Below are 18,327 nucleotides of genomic sequence, written 5' to 3' on the forward strand. Positions count from 1 at the left end.
GGCGGGGGCAGACACATGATGAATGCTCTCACATAGGTAAACAGGCAGAAGGCTGGGAGTCCCCTTCCGCGCGTGCGCAGTGGCGCCCCGGCCTCACCCGCCCTAGCGCGTCACATAGCAGTGGGCGGTGCTCTGGAGCGGCGCACCTTTCTGTCAATCATCGGTGTTAAAATGACGTTATTCCCCAAGCGTGAGAGTGCGCAGAAGACCCCAAGCTCCTGCGGTTGTCAGGGTAACGACGCGGTGTGGCGAAAGGATGGGCGTGTGCCTTCTCTTTGGCCAATAGGGAATTTCGGAAGCGATGAAAGGAGGCGGGACTGGCTGTGACAGCGAGGCTTGGCTTAGTACGGGGAAGGCGGGGGTCTTATGATGGGGGCGTGGCTTCCTGTGTCTCGCTGTGATGGGCTTGGCCGCGGAGGAGGAGGGGCGGCGGCAGCATCAGCAGCAGCGGGCGGCGGGACCGGTCCCGGGATGATGCACAGCTGAGAGGCGGCTCCAGACATGAGTGACCTCAGCAAGACCCTGCACAAGTGGAGCGCCAGCTTCAGGAAGGGCACGGACTTCGACTCGTGGGGGCAACTGGTGGAGGCCATAGACGAGTATCAGATGTGAGTGTGCGCCAGCCCCTCCCACCCCGTGCCCGACTACAGGTGCAGCTTCCTGCTCACACACCCTTTCTCCCAATCATGTTACACCCCATGTACCTTGTATCCAGTATCAATCAGTGCCCCTGGTTTATTGCACTGGGGGTAGAAGTTATTACCCCCTAATCTAACCCCAGGGGTAATGAGAAGGGGCTCTGCACCCATTCCCCCTCCCTGTGCCCCCCCCCCCCCAAGGGGGCAATCAGTGGAGTGCAAGTTACCTTTTCCCCTCCCCTGAGGTGTAATATGGGTAATTGTACAATGCGTTCCCTCTTTTATCCTGAGGGTAATTTGGGGAGGTGGTGGCCTTTTTTGAGGTGCCCCCATTCCTGTATCTATATTGCCGGGTCATAGTACCTATTGTCTGCTCCCCTACATTGTGGTGCGAGTGCTGGGAATGGGTCCCTCCTCCGCAACCCCAATTTATGATGACTGGAGTATACTTAGGGTGATAGTGTGGAATAGGCCGGGTACAGCAAGCAGTGGTCCTGACATTCCACCTCATAGCTGTAAGGCTGACAACTGGTGAGGTGGCGAATCGGTGACTCCCCTAGAAATGTTCAGCATTGTCTTCTGGGTAATTAATTCTCCTCAGCGCTGATACAATGCATGGAGAGATGTAACCACTACAGGACGACCAACCCATCTGTCATCACTACTCGGGAAAGGAAATCTATCCATCATAATTTATTAATAAAAAATCCCTCTTTCTGATATCAACTTTTTAAATTATGCAAAAGAGGGGAGTGTTACCAGAGCCCCTCCGTGCTGTAGCTTCACAGGCTACAGCGCTCTCCCACTCTGCGTCTGATGTAACCTCACACTGGGGGATAAGGAAGTGCTCCTGAAGTGTAACAGCCTGTGAAGGTACAGAACAGAGGGACTCTGTTACAGCCCTTCTTTTGCTCATTAGCATAATTTTAAAAGTTGATTTTAGAAGTAAGGTGGCCATGGATAACAAATGTAACAAGATTTCCACAGTCACGGTGCTTGGATTTTTGGGTAAGTGTCCCTAGTGCACAATGATGGATTTTGATGGTAAATTTCCTTTAAAAAGGAACCTGTCAGCAGGTGTGACTCCACAGACTGCAGCCGGTGCTAGGTTTTGTCCCTGGAGAGATGAGTAATCAGACCACAGTGTATGTTGTCAGTAGCCACAGGACTGTGATATGTGGATTTATATTCCAGGATTCTAGCTACTCCATGAGCACTGATGATGTTTCCTCACACTGCTGTGCTCTGTGCATTGAGCTGCTCTGAGCCAATGCTGCAGTGTTCAACCAGAAGTCTACTCCATGCAGTGTGAGGACACCACCAATACACTATTGTAAGATAAATCCGTTTATCACAGTCCTGCTGCTACTAACAACATACACAAAGGTCTGATTACACTCCAGGGACAATACATAGTCTCTGCAGAGAGCACAGCAGTGTGAGGACACATCCCAAGCACATACACAGGCGTCACCCAGCTTTTCTACAGTCCTGAATGTCAAATGTTCCCTGTATGCCACATCTCAGCTTTTTTAAAATAAGTTCTCCTAAAACTCACACCCAGCTTTTCTAGAGAACTGAAGGTCTCTTCTGCCTAGTTATACCATATACTGGCCCACCACCCTATGATACCCAACTTTACTAGAACACACATAGAGATAGTAATGAGGAGTTCAGAGAACAGCAGTGTGAGGGCAGTGCACTTGGCGAAGATGCAATTCAGGGATGTAAACAAGTGATATTAATGGTAGTCACTCATCTTTCCCAGCTTTTCTAGAATTTTAGCCACCCTCCGATTTCTGTCTCGTAGTCACACACAGAATTCGCTATGGAGCAGTTCAATGCACAGAGCACAGCAGTGTGAGGACATTCCCACAGTGCACTTGGAGAAGATGCAATCCTGGGATGTAAATGTGTTGGGTGAAACTTTGGATAAACTATTTATGGTTGTCACTCGGCTTTCTCAGATTTCTGTTCAGTGACCACCCAGCTTTTCCGGACTTCTGAGCGGCAGCGTTGTCTAGTCTGTCCTCTTGATGAGTTCCTTTTGCGCTGAGCCGGTTGCACACAGTAAGACTCTCTCTGCGCAGGGATTTCCTCCAGCCTGGGATTATTTGCTCAGGTTCCCACCCCGGCTCGCTGCCTGTGTTTGGGTGGAGACTTTTTCAACAGGATGTGAATAAGAGATGAAATCCATGCACAGATGGGGCAGCCTGCGCTCCACACGTATTCACACTACCTCCCTGCTATGCAGCTTCTATGCGCAGCTGAATCGCTCTTAAAGGGGCGGCGCATGCCAAATACAGCATTGGCTTGCCGCTGCGATCTATCTGTTCCTGGGAAAGCTGGGTGTTTGTTTTTTTATTGAAAATTTTCCTAAATACTGTTGCGCTGTAAGGGAGTGTTCACACGTTGCGTTTTGGTGGCGCATGCGTTAACATTGCGTTTACGATGCGTATTGTAAATGTTAACAGTAATGTAATTAAGCAAATCGCCTCACCACAGCTGTTGTAATATGCAATAATGTAATGAAAATGCCAGGCCAAAACGCACGTCACTGATCACACTGATCAAACGAATTGCGTTTCCAAACTGAACATGGTGGAGCCATATCTGTTCATTGCACGTCCATTTTTCTCACATGCATTCTTGTCCTTTAGTGACGTAGGCGGATATGCTTTCAAATTGCGCTAAAAGGGGCGGTTTTTATTACGTGTGGTTGGGGCCTTAGCGTTGCGCCATGTTTGCCTCCTTTCTTATATGTCCGTGACTAATAATTGCCCCACAGACCACAGTAAGGCCATTGCGGCCATTTTGGCGCAGGGTTTCTGAGGTAAATTACCTCACAAATGGCACCGAGATGGTCCCAGACCTGACATGGGCCTCAGGATTTACTGGTGTCACCCATCGTCACCTAATAGGTTGTGACTGACATGACACTTTTTAGGTGGCACGAGTAGAAGCGCCAGTGATTTTGTATGAGGCGGCCATGTTGATTGGAGAACATGCGTGACGCATGAGGCCTAGTGGCCTTGTCAGGCCTAGGACCGCCATATTGCATGTGTGACGTCATATAGATATCTCCATCGGCCGACTTCCACTTTGCCTGTATTTGCTGTCACGTGTGAGGCGTTTGGCAGCCATTTTACCCGACGGACTACCTATAAAGCTTTCTGTCACGTTTCTGACTAGAAAAATGACAGAAAAGACCCTCTAGGTTATCATTCGGATGTGTGTGGATCATGTGACGCCACACTATTGAAAATTTTCCATATTTTTCAAAATTTCTTTAGGCCTTGTTGACCATAGCAACAAATACACAATGACCTTCATTTCCTGGGACCTGTGATGGGTTACAGATGACAAAGGGTCAATTCATACAACAGTTTAGGAAAATCGTTCTCTCTCGGAAAGTTATGGGAGGGCGATGCGTCTTCTGCCCACAAGCAGCTCTGTCACAATAATGAAGAGTGTAGGAAGGCAGGCCGTAAGATTATGACCTGGATATTGATCAAATATCGAGGTGCACTATCCCATTGTCAGTTATTGCGGTGCAGCATTCACCTGTGATGTCCATGTACATGATATTATTGTAGGATGCTCAAAACATGTTCCTGAAAAATGTTCTCTCTTTATAGTTTAGCCCGACAACTACAGAAAGAAGCCCAGTCACCAGCTAACTCCTCCGACTTCACCGAGGATCACAAGGCAAGTGCCCCATACTGACTATATGTACAAGAATATAACTACTATAATACTGCCCCCTATGTACAGGAATATAACTACTATAATACTGCCCCCTATGTACAAGAATATAACTACTATAATACTGCCCTCTATGTACAAGAATATAACTACTATAATACTGCCCCCTATGTACAGGAATATAACTCCTATAATACTGCCCCCTATGTACAGGAATATAACTCCTATAATACTGCCCCCTATGTACAGGAATATAACTACTATAATACTGCCCCCTATGTACAGGAATATAACTACTATAATACTGCCCCCTATGTACAAGAATATAACTACTATAATACTGCCCCTATGTACAAGAATATAACTACTATAATACTGCCTCCTATGTACAAGAATATAACTACTATAATACTGCCCCCTATGTACAAGAATATAACTACTATAATACTGCCCCCTATGTACAAGAATATAACTACTATAATACTGCCCCCTATGTACAAGAATATAACTACTATAATACTGCCCCCTATGTACAAGAATATAACTACTATAATACTGCCCCCTATGTACAAGAATATAACTACTATAATACTGCCCCCTATGTACAAGCATATAACTACTATAATACTGCCCCCTATGTACAAGCATATAACTACTATAATACTACTTGTTGTATAGTAATGTAGCTGCTGTGTATGATGTAGTATTATACATTTGGTGTGTGATGTAGTATTATACGTGCGGGGTGTGTGTGAGGTATTATTACACATGTGCGTGTGATGTAGTATTGTACACGTGCGGCGTGTATGGTGTAGTATTGTACACGTGCGGCGTGTATGGTGTAGTATTGTACACATGCGGCGTTTGGGGCGTAGTATTGTACACGTGGGGCGTAGTATTGTACACGTGGGGTGTGTGTGGGGCGTAGTATTGTACACGTGGGGCGTAGTATTGTACACGTGGGGCGTAGTATTGTACACGTGGGGCGTGTGTGGGGCGTAGTATTGTACACGTGGGGCGTAGTATTGTACACGTGGGTCGTAGTATTGTACGTGTGTGTGTGGTGTAGTATTGTACACGTGCGGCGTGTGTGTGGTGTAGTATTGTACACGTGCGGCGTGTGTGTGGTGTAGTATTGTACACGTGCGGCGTGTGTGTGGTGTAGTATTGTACACGTGCGGCGTGTGTGTGGTGTAGTATTGTACACGTGCGGCGTGTGTGTGGTGTAGCATTGTACGTGTGTGGGGTGTAGTATTGTACACGTGCGGCGTGTGTGGTGTAGTATTGTACGTGTGTGTTGTAGTATTGTACACGTGCGGCGTGTGGGGCGTAGTATTGTACGTGTGTGGGGTGTAGTATTGTACACGTGCGGCGTGTGTGTTGTAGTATTGTACACGTGCGGCGTGTGGGGCGTAGTATTGTACGCGTGTGGGGTGTAGTATTGTACGCGTGTGTGGGGTGTAGTATTGTACACGTGTGTGGGGTGTAGTATTGTACACGTGTGTGGGGTGTAGTATTGTACACGTGTGTGGGGTGTAGTATTGTACACGTGTGTGGGGTGTAGTATTGTACACGTGCGGCGTGTGTGGTGTAGTATTGTACGTGTGTGTGGTGTAGTATTGTACACGTGGGGCGTGTGTGGTGTAGTATTGTACACGTGCGGCGTGTGTGGTGTAGTATTGTGCGTGTGTGGGGTGTAGTATTGTACGTGTGGTGTAGATCAGACTCGGTTGCCCTGCGGGTCGTACGTTTCCTGTGTTCTCTCTCGGGGACGTCTTCTCTCACATTTCTGATATTGGGTCGGGGAGGGGGAGGGGGATGTTCTGGGCCAAGTCATTACTAATATTCCGCCTTAGACTCTGCATGTGATTTGGGTCGGGGTGCAGGGTAGAGGAGAAGACAATTTCACATTCCTGTAAGATTATCTCAGACCTTGTAATGACTGACACCGGAAAGAGACATCATGCAATCCTCCCCCCGAGGCTTAGTGGTCTCTGTGGGGCCCCTGGGGGTCGGGCCCTTGGCTTCCATAGTGATAGATGCTTTGTCTGCAGGCCAGGACCTGACTGACACCTGTGTATTGTGTGTGGGGCTGCAGGTTCTGGCAGGTTCTGGTTGTATCTTAGGAAATTTGAGGATGAACGAGGTTTCTAGGACCACCCGTTATCCTCGTCTCATCCTGCCGCCCACGTCTATGGGAAATCTTATTACACCTCGTCTTATTCCCTATATATTCTAAACTTCTTCTAGTATAATCACTTGTCACAGAACGGCGTCCTAAACTTAACCTATGGGTGTTAGGAGCGTGCTCTGTGTTGGGGGGGTAGGGGGCGTGCTCTGTGTTGGGGGGGTAGGGGGCGTGCTCTGTGTTGGGGGGGTAGGGGGCGTGCTCTGTGTTGGGGGGGGGGGAAGGGGGGCGTGCTCTGTGTTGGGGGGGGGAGGGGGCGTGCTCTGTGTTGGGGGGGGGGCGTGCTCTGTGTTGGGGGGGGGGAGGGGGCGTGCTCTGTGTTGGGGGGGGGGAAGGGGGCGTGCTCTGTGTTGGGGGGGGAAGGGGGCGTGCTCTGTGTTGGGGGGGGAAGGGGGCGTGCTCTGTGTTGGGGGGGGGGAGGGGGCGTGCTCTGTGTTGGGGGGGGGGAGGGGGCGTGCTCTGTGTTGGGGGGGGGGAAGGGGGCGTGCTCTGTGTTGGGGGGGGAAGGGGGCGTGCTCTGTGTTGGGGGGGGAAGGGGGCGTGCTCTGTGTTGGGGGGGGGGAGGGGGCGTGCTCTGTGTTGGGGGGGGAGGGGGCGTGCTCTGTGTTGGGGGGGGAGGGGGCGTGCTCTGTGTTGGGGGGGGAGGGGGCGTGCTCTGTGTTGGGGGGGGAGGGGGCGTGCTCTGTGTTGGGGGGGGGAGGGGGCGTGCTCTGTGTTGGGGGGGGAGAGGGCGTGCTCTGTGTTGGGGGGGGGAGGGGGCGTGCTCTGTGTTGGGGGGGGGGAGGGGGCGTGCTCTGTGTTGGGGGGGGAGGGGGCGTGCTCTGTGTTGGGGGGGGGAGAGGGCGTGCTCTGTGTTGGGGGGGGGAGGGGGCGTGCTCTGTGTTGGGGGGGGGGAGGGGGCGTGCTCTGTGTTGGGGGGGGAAGGGGGCGTGCTCTGTGTTGGGGGGGGCGTGCTCTGTGTTGGGGGGGGCGTGCTCTGTGTTGGGGGGGCGTGCTCTGTGTTGGGGGGGGCGTGCTCTGTGTTGGGGGGGGCGTGCTCTGTGTTGGGGGGGGCGTGCTCTGTGTTGGGGGGGGCGTGCTCTGTGTTGGGGGGGGCGTGCTCTGTGTTGGGGGGGCGTGCTCTGTGTTGGGGGGGCGTGCTCTGTGTTGGGGGGGGCGTGCTCTGTGTTGGGGGGGCGTGCTCTGTGTTGGGGGGGGCGTGCTCTGTGTTGGGGGGGGCGTGCTCTGTGTTGGGGGGGGCGTGCTCTGTGTTGGGGGGGCGTGCTCTGTGTTGGGGGGGCGTGCTCTGTGTTGGGGGGGCGTGCTCTGTGTTGGGGGGGGGAGGGGGCGTGCTCTGTGTTGGGGGGGGGAGGGGGCGTGCTCTGTGTTGGGGGGGGGAGGGGGCGTGCTCTGTGTTGGGGGGGGGAGGGGGCGTGCTCTGTGTTGGGGGGGGAGGGGCGTGCTCTGTGGTATTGTGGGCGTGCTCTGTGTTGGGGTAGGGGGGGAATGCTCTGTGTTGGGGGGGAAGGGGGGATGCTCTGTGTTGGGGGGGGGGAATGCTCTGTTGGGGGGGGGAAGGGGGGATGCTCTGTGTTGGGGGGGGGGGAAGGGGGCGTGCTCTGTGTGTGGGGGGGGGAAGGGGGGGATGCTCTGTGTTGGGGGGGGGGAAGGGGGCGTGCTCTGTGTGTGGGGGGGGGAAGGGGGCGTGCTCTGTGTTGGGGGGGGAAGGGGGCGTGCTCTGTGTTGGGGGGGGGAAGGGGGCGTGCTCTGTGTTGGGGGGGAAGGGGGCGTGCTCTGTGTTGGGGGGGGAAGGGGGCGTGCTCTGTGTTGGGGGGGGAAGGGGGCGTGCTCTGTGGTATTGTGGGCGTGCTCTGTGTTGGGGTAGGGGGGAATGCTCTGTGTTGGGGGGGAAGGGGGGATGCTCTGTGTTGGGGGGGGGGGGATGCTCTGTTGGGGGGGGGGGAAGGAGGGATGCTCTGTGTTGGGGGGGGGGAGGGGGGATGCTCTGTGTGGGGGGGGGAAGGGGGCGTGCTCTGTGTTGGGGGGGGAAGGGGGCGTGCTCTGTGTTGGGGGGGGGGAAGGGGGCGTGCTCTGTGTTGGGGGGGGAAGGGGGCGTGCTCTGTGTTGGGGGGGGAAGGGGGCGTGCTCTGTGTTGGGGGGGGAAGGGGGCGTGCTCTGTGTTGGGGGGGGAAGGGGGCGTGGTCTGTGGTATTGTGGGCGTGGTCTGTGGTATTGTGGGCGTGGTCTGTGGTATTGTGGGCGTGGTCTGTGGTATTGTGGGCGTGCTCTGTGGTATTGTGGGCGTGCTCTGTGGTATTGTGGGCGTGCTCTGTGGTATTGTGGGCGTGCTCTGTGTTGGGGTAGGGGGGATGCTCTGTGTTGGGGTAGGGGGGGTGCTCTGTGTTGGGGTAGGGGGGCGTGCTCTGTGTTGGGGGGGGAAGGGGGCGTGCTCTGTGTTGGGGGGGGAAGGGGGCGTGCTCTGTGTTGGGGGGGGAAGGGGGCGTGCTCTGTGTTGGGGGGGAAGGGGGCGTGCTCTGTGTTTGGGGGGGAAGGGGGCGTGCTCTGTGTTTGGGGGGGAAGGGGGCGTGCTCTGTGTTTGGGGGGGAAGGGGGCGTGCTCTGTGTTTGGGGGGCGTGCTCTGTGTTTGGGGGGGAAGGGGGCGTGCTCTGTGTTGGGGGGGGAAGGGGGCGTGCTCTGTGTTGGGGGGGGGGGAAGGGGGGCGTGCTCTGTGGTATTGGGGGCGTGCTCTGTGTTGGGGTAGGGGGGGATGCTCTGTGTTGGGGGGGCGTGCTCTGTGGTATTGTGGGCGTGCTCTGTGGTATTGTGGGCGTATTGTGGGCGTGCTCTGTGTTGGGGGGCGTGCTCTGTGGTATTGGGGGCGTGCTCTGTGTTGGGGTAGGGGGGGATGCTCTGTGTTGGGGGGGCGTGCTCTGTGGTATTGTGGGCGTGCTCTGTGTTGGGGGGCGTGCTCTGTGGTATTGTGGGCGTATTGTGGGCGTGCTCTGTGTTGGGGGGCGTGCTCTGTGGTATTGGGGGCGTGCTCTGTGTTGGGGTAGGGGGGGATGCTCTGTGTTGGGGGGGCGTGCTCTGTGGTATTGTGGGCGTGCTCTGTGTTGGGGGGCGTGCTCTGTGGTATTGTGGGCGTATTGTGGGCGTGCTCTGTGTTGGGGGGCGTGCTCTGTGGTATTGTGGGCGTGCTCTGTGGTATTGTGGGCGTGCTCTGTGTTGGTGTGGGCGTGCTCTGTGGTATTGTGGGCGTGCTCTGTGTTGGGGGGCGTGCTCTGTGGTATTGTGGGCGTATTGTGGGCGTGCTCTGTGTTGGGGGGCGTGCTCTGTGGTATTGGGGGCGTGCTCTGTGTTGGGGTAGGGGGGGATGCTCTGTGTTGGGGGGGCGTGCTCTGTGGTATTGTGGGCGTGCTCTGTGTTGGGGGGCGTGCTCTGTGGTATTGTGGGCGTATTGTGGGCGTGCTCTGTGTTGGGGGCGTGCTCTGTGGTATTGTGGGCGTGCTCTGTGGTATTGTGGGCGTGCTCTGTGTTGGTGTGGGCGTGCTCTGTGGTATTGTGGGCGTGCTCTGTGTTGGTGTGGGCGTATTGTGGGCGTGCTCTGTGTTGGGGGGGCGTGCTCTGTGTTGGGGGGGGCGTGCTCTGTGTTGGTGTGGGCGTGCTCTGTAACATGCTGAGGAGGAAGTGGGGTCTTTTTTATACCTAGTGTAGGGGTGTGTTTCTGTGAAACCCTAATACTGAGCCCCACATGCAGTATAAACCTACTTGTAGGGAATAGTGTTCATGCTCTTTTACTTGCGGTGGGATCGGGAGCTGAGCTGTGCTTTTATTGTTTCTTTTATTACATAATACAGAGGTTCTGTGATCTTAATATACAACTATTTATAGGGAGGGGTGTTGTGGGCATGCTCTGGTACAAGAGATTAGCTTATGTTTGGGGGGCGGGGAGAAGGTTTGGTATGCCTCTTTGTTGTACAATTGTATAACTACTTGGAAGAGAGTTGTGCCCCCCCCCCTCGCACTCTCCCTAAACCCTTTGGTGACCTCTCGCACTCTCTCCACCATCGGAGCTCGGAGCCTTTATGACTTCAGGGCTTTGGAGATGTTGGATGTATATGGGAAGTGGATCACACGTTGGCGAATCACCAGCAGCCGTTATTCATCCGCGTACAGGCCGCACCCTGCCCCAGCGTCTATAGGGGGCAGCCTACCCCCTCCTAGTCACTGCACCCACCCTCATGTTAACCCCACGTACACCAGGACAACTGAGCCTAGGAGCAAGCAACTAGTGGTGGTCTCTGGACCGGGACCCTTTTCTGCGTATGTAAAACCTCTGCTTGCTGTCAGTGTATAGTTTATGTAGCTATTCCTGCTCCCCGCTGAATACTATTGTATCTACCCCGGCACATGAAAGCGTCACGTGACATTTACAGGCGATTTTATAAGAGCCCTGTGATTAAAGGGGTTGTTCTTAGATGATAGGACCTCCGAAAATAAGTGGAGAGGAGGAGCGGGAGCACATAGGGTCACCCACTACTCCATTAGGGGGGAGGGTGACATTGGACACCCCCCCTTTCCTCCCCATCAGTTTGGATCCTAGTGACCACTCACTTACTTTGTTTATATGCAAATGAGCATTTGGGTGCACTATGGGCGTGGCTATGAGGTTCGGTGCACCCAGTCCTGGGGGTGGGGTCAGGAAGTAAGGTCTCCTTAACGGAGACTTTGCTAACTAAGGCCGCCTTGTGGAGACTTGTAGCCATTGACGTTCCACTAGGGGATTCTAGGAAAATATGCAAATAAGTGTTTCCAGGATGTCAAGGGGGCTGCCTTTCAAGGTAGCTAAGAGGCGTGGCTTTCCTTATTCCATCCTGGAAAACTTATTTGCATATTTTCCAAGGCTGAGTGGCTCACACTAGACAGGAGACGGTGCAACGGACATGGTGGCCACGCCCATAGTGCACCGAAAATTCTAATTTGCATTGGGGATTTGCATAAGCAATGATGAGTGTTGCTGTAATTGATGTGGTGTGTTTTTTTTTTTTTTTTTTTATTGTCGTGCAGAAAACAATTGGAAAAATTTCAACATGCCTGGAACTGCGCAGCGCCGCCCTGCAGGTAGGTGTCTGCACAACGTGTTTTATATCCAGAAAACAGGTCTGCAAAGTAAGATTGGTGAATACCCAGGACCCCCGCTGATCAGGTGATAAACAAAGAATGGAACAGGAAGCAGACAGCGCCGTCCTGTGTGTAGTGGTCAGAGCCGGTACTGCAGATCAGCCGCTCTCTGCTTCATGTCACATTCTTGATGATTGGGGATCCCAGAAGACATGTTCTCCCATCCATCTGTTACCCCCTAAACTGTGGATAGGTAATGGCTTAATGTTAGCTACCTGCAGCCAGCACTAGGGGGAGCTCACTGCATACAGTTAGTATAGACGTGTAGTGAGCGCCCTCTAGTGTTGGCTGTAGGCAGAAGAGATTTATATGTGAAAGTACTTTTTGCAGTATCCACAGAATAGGGGAAAATTGTCTGACTTTTGGGGGGAGCCACCACTTTACTCACACACAGGATGGGGGCGTCACTGCGATATCTGATGAGGTGGTCATGAAAGGTCAGTCTGGGATTTTGGGGTCTTTTAAATTTGCATTGCTAAATATGTGCTCCCTGGGGCGGCTGCAGGTGTCACTGATCCTCCACATCTCCCTCTTCCTCTCCGCAGTCCACACAATCTCAAGAGGGATTCAAGCTGGAGGACATCAAGAAACTGGAACCAAGTACGTGTCTGCTGCTGGTGCGCTACGGGGAGCCCTTGCACACTGCTGGTGCGCTACGGGGAGCCCTTGCACACTGCTGGTGCGCTACGGGGAGCCCTTGCACACTGCTGGTGCGCTACGGGGAGCCCTTGCACACTGCTGGTGCGCTACGGGGAGCCCTTGCACACTGCTGGTGCGCTACGGGGAGCCCTTGCACACTGCTGGTGCGCTACGGGGAGCCCTTGCACACTGCTGGTGCGCTACGGGGAGCCCTTGCACACTGCTGGTGCCCCTTTGTACTGCTGGTGCACTGCGGGGAGCCCCGGCGCACTGCTGGGCCTTACTGCTGGTTTTGAACTAATTACTTAGTGTTTTTGATATTTTTCTCTCCCTTTCCAGTCCTGGACAACCTCCTGACGTTTAACAAAGAGTTTCCCTTTGATGTTCAGCCGGTTCCTCTAAGGTAAGTGTAGCCCGTGCTGGACAGAAGTCAGTGTGTAATGCGTCATGTCACCTGCGAAGGCTGCCAAGACCCCGCAAAGAGAGCCCCGTGTGGCCCCCCCGGGGTCAGCATAGAGAGCCCCGTGTGGCCCCCCCGGGGTCAGCATAGAGAGCCCCGTGTGGCCCCCCCGGGGTCAGCATAGAGAGCCCCGTGTGGCCCCCCCGGGGTCAGCATAGAGAGCCCCGTGTGGCCCCCCCGGGGTCAGCATAGAGAGCCCCGTGTGGCCCCCCCGGGGTCAGCATAGAGAGCCCCGTGTGGCCCCCCCGGGGTCAGCATAGAGAGCCCCGTGTGGCCCCCCCGGGGTCAGCATAGAGAGCCCCGTGTGGCCCCCCCCGGGGTCAGCATAGACACAGTGTGCCTCCCCTGTGCTGTCCTGTGTAACCCCTGCTGTCAGGACACCGCCGCGGGGGGGTCACACAGGACCCTATATAGCAAGAGGACTGCACAGGGGGGTCTCTGTATACTGATTCCTGTGTGACCTCCGTTGTCAGTACACGGTGAGTCCTGTGTGACCTATTTGGGCTGGTGAATTAGAGCAGAACATCTGTTGGGGATCGCGTCACCCCCCTACCCCCCCCCCCCCCTTCGCGTGTCCATGGCCCACCTAACCCTCCGGCCAATCACATCTTCTCCTCTCCTGTTACTAATACACAATGGCAGATCATGCGGTGTAATTACCAATACACTGGATCTCTAGTTCTCCTCTATGGACCAAACCAGTAGTCGCCCCCCAAATGTGACCCATAATCACAGCTTCTGCCTGTAACGTGCTCCCCCTCCCCTCTCCATAGACTTCTATGATATGTGATACCTCAGCTTCTGTCTCTCTTGCTAGCGAGATGGAATTCAGCAGAGATTTCATAGTGAAAATCAGATGAGGAATAAAGAGGGTGATTGGAGAAGGAAGCCCCCCGTGGTCAGGGGTATCCCCCCCCCCCCCCCATGCACAGTCCTGTACTGAGGTCGCAGCTCCCTGATATCCATGTTTTTCTTTATTAGGAGGATTTTAGCCCCGGGAGAAGAAGAGAACTTGGAAGTGGAGGAGGAGGAAGATGATGGCGGCGCTGGGGTCGGCTCCCCGGACTCCTTCCCACCTCGGGTCCCGGGTAAGTCCATATTTTGGGGTCTGCATGTTACCTGTTTATATACGAGCGCTGCCTGCTCTGATGCATGTGTTTCCTTCCCTGTCCGTGTCCTGCTCGTTTCTGTGGTTGTGCTGTCAACGTGCATGGCCGCCTCATTTGCATGTGCCCCGCCCCTCTGCCCGCCCGATACAGGAGCCATCCAAGGTACCACATCACCTTATGTTATTTTTGGCTGGTTACTTTGAGCTTTCCTCGCCTGCATCTGTGCCTTATACCAGAACGGGGGTTTTACTGCAGGCCATAAAGCAACATCTGTCACAGCAGTTTAGTTGGTTGCGCTGACATCTAGTGGCCAATATGAAGAAATGCGATTACTCCATCTTAATAATCAGGGATGGTGTCCATTTTCTATGGGGGGGGGGGGGGGTCTTGGTTTAAGAAACAAAATGCAATGTTGTATTTTTTTGTATAAATCTAAAAAATTTAGTCTTTTCCCTCCCAAGGAACTCTCCTCCCCAGACTGCCCTCCGAGCCCGGCATGACCCTCCTCACCATCAGGATCGAGAAGATTGGTCTGAAGGACGCCGGGCAGTGTATCGACCCCTACGTGACAGTCAGCGTGAAGGGTGAGTGACCCCTGACCTCAGTCCACACCCCTTTCTTGAATAAGCCACACCCTTTCACTAGATCCCCACCTCTTCTGACAAGTCGTACAGGGTAAGTTAGGTAGTTTTTGGTGCAAATTAACGCAGGTTGACTCCTGCTGGAGCCCGCTGCATTGTGGGAAATGGAGACTTTTTCAACCTTCACAACCATCGCAGACAACCGAAATTAACAGATCTTTAGGTTGGGCTCGTTTTCCAAATCCCCGGAATATTGATAACATTTGTGTTCTCTGTCGTCAACACTAGGGGGAGCGCAGTGAATTATGCAGTGAATTAAAGGGGTTTGCTAGGGTCCTATGCGCAGGGCAGATCAGGGCAGTTCCCTGGCTTGGCCACTATAAAGTGGATGGAGCCATCTGCCTCAGGCGTCGCTCCTTCTCTGACCTTTGGTAATTGGTATAATGTAGCGAGCTCCCTCTAAAGCTGACACCTGGTGGCCACATTGTTGAGGTGCAGAGATGACGCCCCCTCTTCCTCTTGTGTTTCCACAGATATAAACGGCATAGACCTGACGCCGGTCCAGGACACGCCCATGGCGAGCCGGAAGGAGGACACGTACGTTCACTTTAATGTGGAAATTGAAATCCAGAAACACGTGGAAAAACTTACAAAAGGTGAATAAAGTCACTCAATGTCTCCAATATGAGCAGGAGCGCAGCGCCTGTGCAGATGTGTCGCCATGGTTACAGACCGTGAACCATCACAGTGTAGTCTGAGCCCTCCTGTCTCTGACCCCTCAAGTTTGGTAATTTCCGCACCATGAAATTGGGGCACAGTAAAACACGTGATGCGCACATGGGTCTGCATAGGAGCTGTATACACTAAACGGGGAGGTATTCATAGTTATTATGACTACTGACATTGGTGCTTTACTGAATTATAATTTAAATAACTATAAATATAGATCTCATTTTCTTGCCACTTTAACTCCGTCCGTCTCTGATCCCAGGGGCAGCTATTTTTTTCGAATTCAAGCACTACAAGCCGAAGAAACGATTCACAAGCACAAAGTGTTTCGCCTTCATGGAGATGGATGAGATCAAAGCAGGACAGATAGTGATAGAGCTGTGAGTGACCCCTGTACCCCAATATATGTCATATGTAATGTATGAGAATAGTGAGTGCAGCTCTGGGGTATAATACAGGATGTAACTCAGGATCAGTACAGGATGAGTAATGTCATGTATGTACACAGTGACTGCACCAGCAGCAGAATAGTGAGTGCAGCTCTGGGGTATAATACAGGATGTAACTCAGGATCAGTACAGGATAAGTAATGTCATGTATGTACACAGTGACTGCACCAGCAGCAGAATAGTGAGTGCAGCTCTGGAGTATAATACAGGATGTAACTCAGGATCAGTACAGGATAAGTAATGTTATGTATGTACACAGTGACTGCACCAGCAGCAGAATAGTGAGTGCAGCTCTGGGGTATAATATAAGATGTAACTCAGGATCAGTACAGGATAAGTAATGTCATGTATGTACACAGTGACTGCACCAGCAGCAGAATAGTGAGTGCAGCTCTGGAGTATAATACAGGATGTAACTCAGGATCAGTACAGGATAAGTAATGTCATGTATGTACACAGTGACTGCACCAGCAGCAGAATAGTGAGTGCAGCTCTGGGGTATAATACAGGATGTAACTCAGGATCAGTACAGGATAAGTAATGTCATGTATGTACACAGTGACTGCACCAGCAGCAGAATAGTGAGTGCAGCTCTGGGGTATAATACAGGATGTAACTCAGGATCAGTACAGGATAAGTAATGTCATGTATGTACAGTGACTGCACCAGCAGCAGAATAGTGAGTGCAGCTCTGGAGTATAATACAGGATGTAACTCAGGATCAGTACAGGATAAGTAATGTCATGTATGTACACAGTGACTGCACCAGCAGCAGAATAGTGAGTGCAGCTCTGGAGTATAATACAGGATGTAACTCAGGGTCAGTACAGGATAAGTAATGTCATGTATGTACACAGTGACTGCACCAGCAGCAGAATAGTGAGTGCAGCTCTGGGGTATAATACAGGATGTAACCAAGGAGTTTTATGTTACCTTTAGGTATAAGAAACCGACAGACTTTAAGAGAAAGAAGCTGCAGCTGCTGACCAAGAAGCCTCTGTATCTCCACTTACACCAGACATTGCACAAGGACTGACCCCTCTGCCGTCTTCCACCCCTCCCCCCATAGGGGGCGTGTCTCAGGGGCTGTGCTCCTCCTCCTGCAGTATGATGCTCTCTGTCCCACAGCAATAAAGTGCGACCAGCAGGACCCCGCACCCCCCATGGACTCTGGTGACCGGTTCACTCGTGTATATAACTCCTCGTCATCTTCTCCCGGAAGCAACAATTGATTTTTATTATTAGAATTTTATTTACCCCTTTTCCTAAAATTTGATATTTACAGACAGTAGAATAATCGCCATAAGAGATAAAAATCCTGAATTCATACAAAGTTTACAGCTCCTCAAAATTGACGCAAAAGAAAAACAACCCCACAGTTTGGTTTTTATCTGCTGTTTGTACATTTTTTTTACATGATTTTTCTTTTTTTTCCATTTCCCTCGTGTTTTGTATCTGATCCTTCCCCTTATAAAGTGATTTGTTAGTGATTCTTAAATTGTGTTCAGATTTTGATTTCTCTTATGTTTTCCAAAAAATATTTGCTTTACTAATCATTGACTGAGGCTGCCACCAGGATGAAGGACTGTATGCAAATGAGTCTGAGGGGCTCCATAGGGGTTACTGGAGCCTAGAGCCCCTCAAGGCTCATTTACATACAGTCCTCTCATCCTGGTGGTAGATGTCCTTTATGTAAATGAGCCTGAGGGGCTCTAGGCTCCAGTAACACCTATGGTGCCTGGAGCCCCTCAGACTCATTTGCATACAGTCCTTCATCCTGGTGGTAGATGTCCTTTATGTAAATGAGCCTGAGGGGCTCTAGGCTCCAGTAACACCTATGGTGCCTGGAGCCCCTCAGACTCATTTGCATACAGTCCTTCATCCTGGTGGTAGACGCCCTTTAAGTGGAGGCCGAGTGCTCTCCATCAGACAGTATAGCGCCATTCCCTGCTTAGTGGTCAGCCTGAGAACCGCAGCTTGAATTGGCCCACACCCGGAATCAGCTGAACAGTCCTTATTATCGACCCCCCACAATCTGATATTGACTTGTCTTGGAAACTTTAAGGGGGAAAATAAAAGTAAACTTCCAATCTTTTTTGTACTAAAAGATGCATCTCAGATTTACTCATCCAAAAAAGGGAAAAATATGTGTGTGACTCTTATCAAATCACACATAGATCTGCTACATACATCCAAACACACACAACTCTGCTACATCCATCAAGTCACTTATAGAGGACACAAGCTGGAGGTCTTTTGGGGGACCCCATAAGAGAACACTTTTGGATGCTCACCCGAAACCTAAGCTTCAGGGTGCGGTCACACGTCACGTTTGACGCATGGGTTTAAAGAATGTGCTGCAACAGCTGGAGAGATTTGCCTAATTAAACAGCTGTTAACGGGTGCATTGTAAACGCAAGTGTTAACAGCTAATTAGGCAAATTTCTCTTCAGCTGTTGCAATGAATTTTTAAACGCATGAATCAAATGTGACGTCTGACTGCACCCTAAGCCTGTGAGTCCTGCTTCTCCCAACTACTCAGAGAAAGCCTGTGAGTCCTGCTACTCCCAACTACTCAGAGAAAGCCTGTGAGTCCTGCTCCCTCCTCCCACTCATAGAGAAAGCCTGTGAGTCCCGCTTCCTCCTCCCACTCAGAGAAAGCCTGTGAG

The 18,327-nt window shown here is 52.4% G+C and overlaps 1 protein-coding gene across 3 annotated transcripts; it reads left to right on the forward strand.

Moving 5' to 3' along the window:
• The first annotated feature begins 7 nt into the window (after positions 1-7).
• AIDA (axin interactor, dorsalization associated) lies at positions 8-17,156 on the forward strand. 3 transcript variants are annotated; one of them, XM_072140080.1, is made up of 11 exons: positions 8-36; positions 4,277-4,346; positions 11,578-11,631; positions 12,237-12,291; positions 12,670-12,733; positions 13,772-13,878; positions 14,050-14,061; positions 14,361-14,483; positions 15,014-15,136; positions 15,472-15,589; positions 16,598-17,156. In XM_072140080.1, the coding sequence occupies exons 1-11, from the start codon at positions 23-25 to the stop codon at positions 16,692-16,694; spliced, it is 837 nt and encodes a 278-aa protein (XP_071996181.1). In that variant the 5' UTR covers positions 8-22; the 3' UTR covers positions 16,695-17,156. The 3 variants fall into 3 exon arrangements, with proteins under 3 accessions (XP_071996181.1, XP_071996179.1, XP_071996180.1); XM_072140078.1 differs by lacking the exon at positions 8-36 and adding an exon at positions 343-608; XM_072140079.1 differs by lacking the exons at positions 8-36; positions 14,050-14,061 and adding an exon at positions 355-608.
• The last annotated feature ends 1,171 nt before the right edge of the window (positions 17,157-18,327 follow it).

This window comes from Engystomops pustulosus, chromosome 3 (genome assembly GCF_040894005.1).
Source record: "Engystomops pustulosus chromosome 3, aEngPut4.maternal, whole genome shotgun sequence".
Taxonomy (NCBI): Eukaryota; Metazoa; Chordata; class Amphibia; order Anura; family Leptodactylidae; genus Engystomops; species Engystomops pustulosus.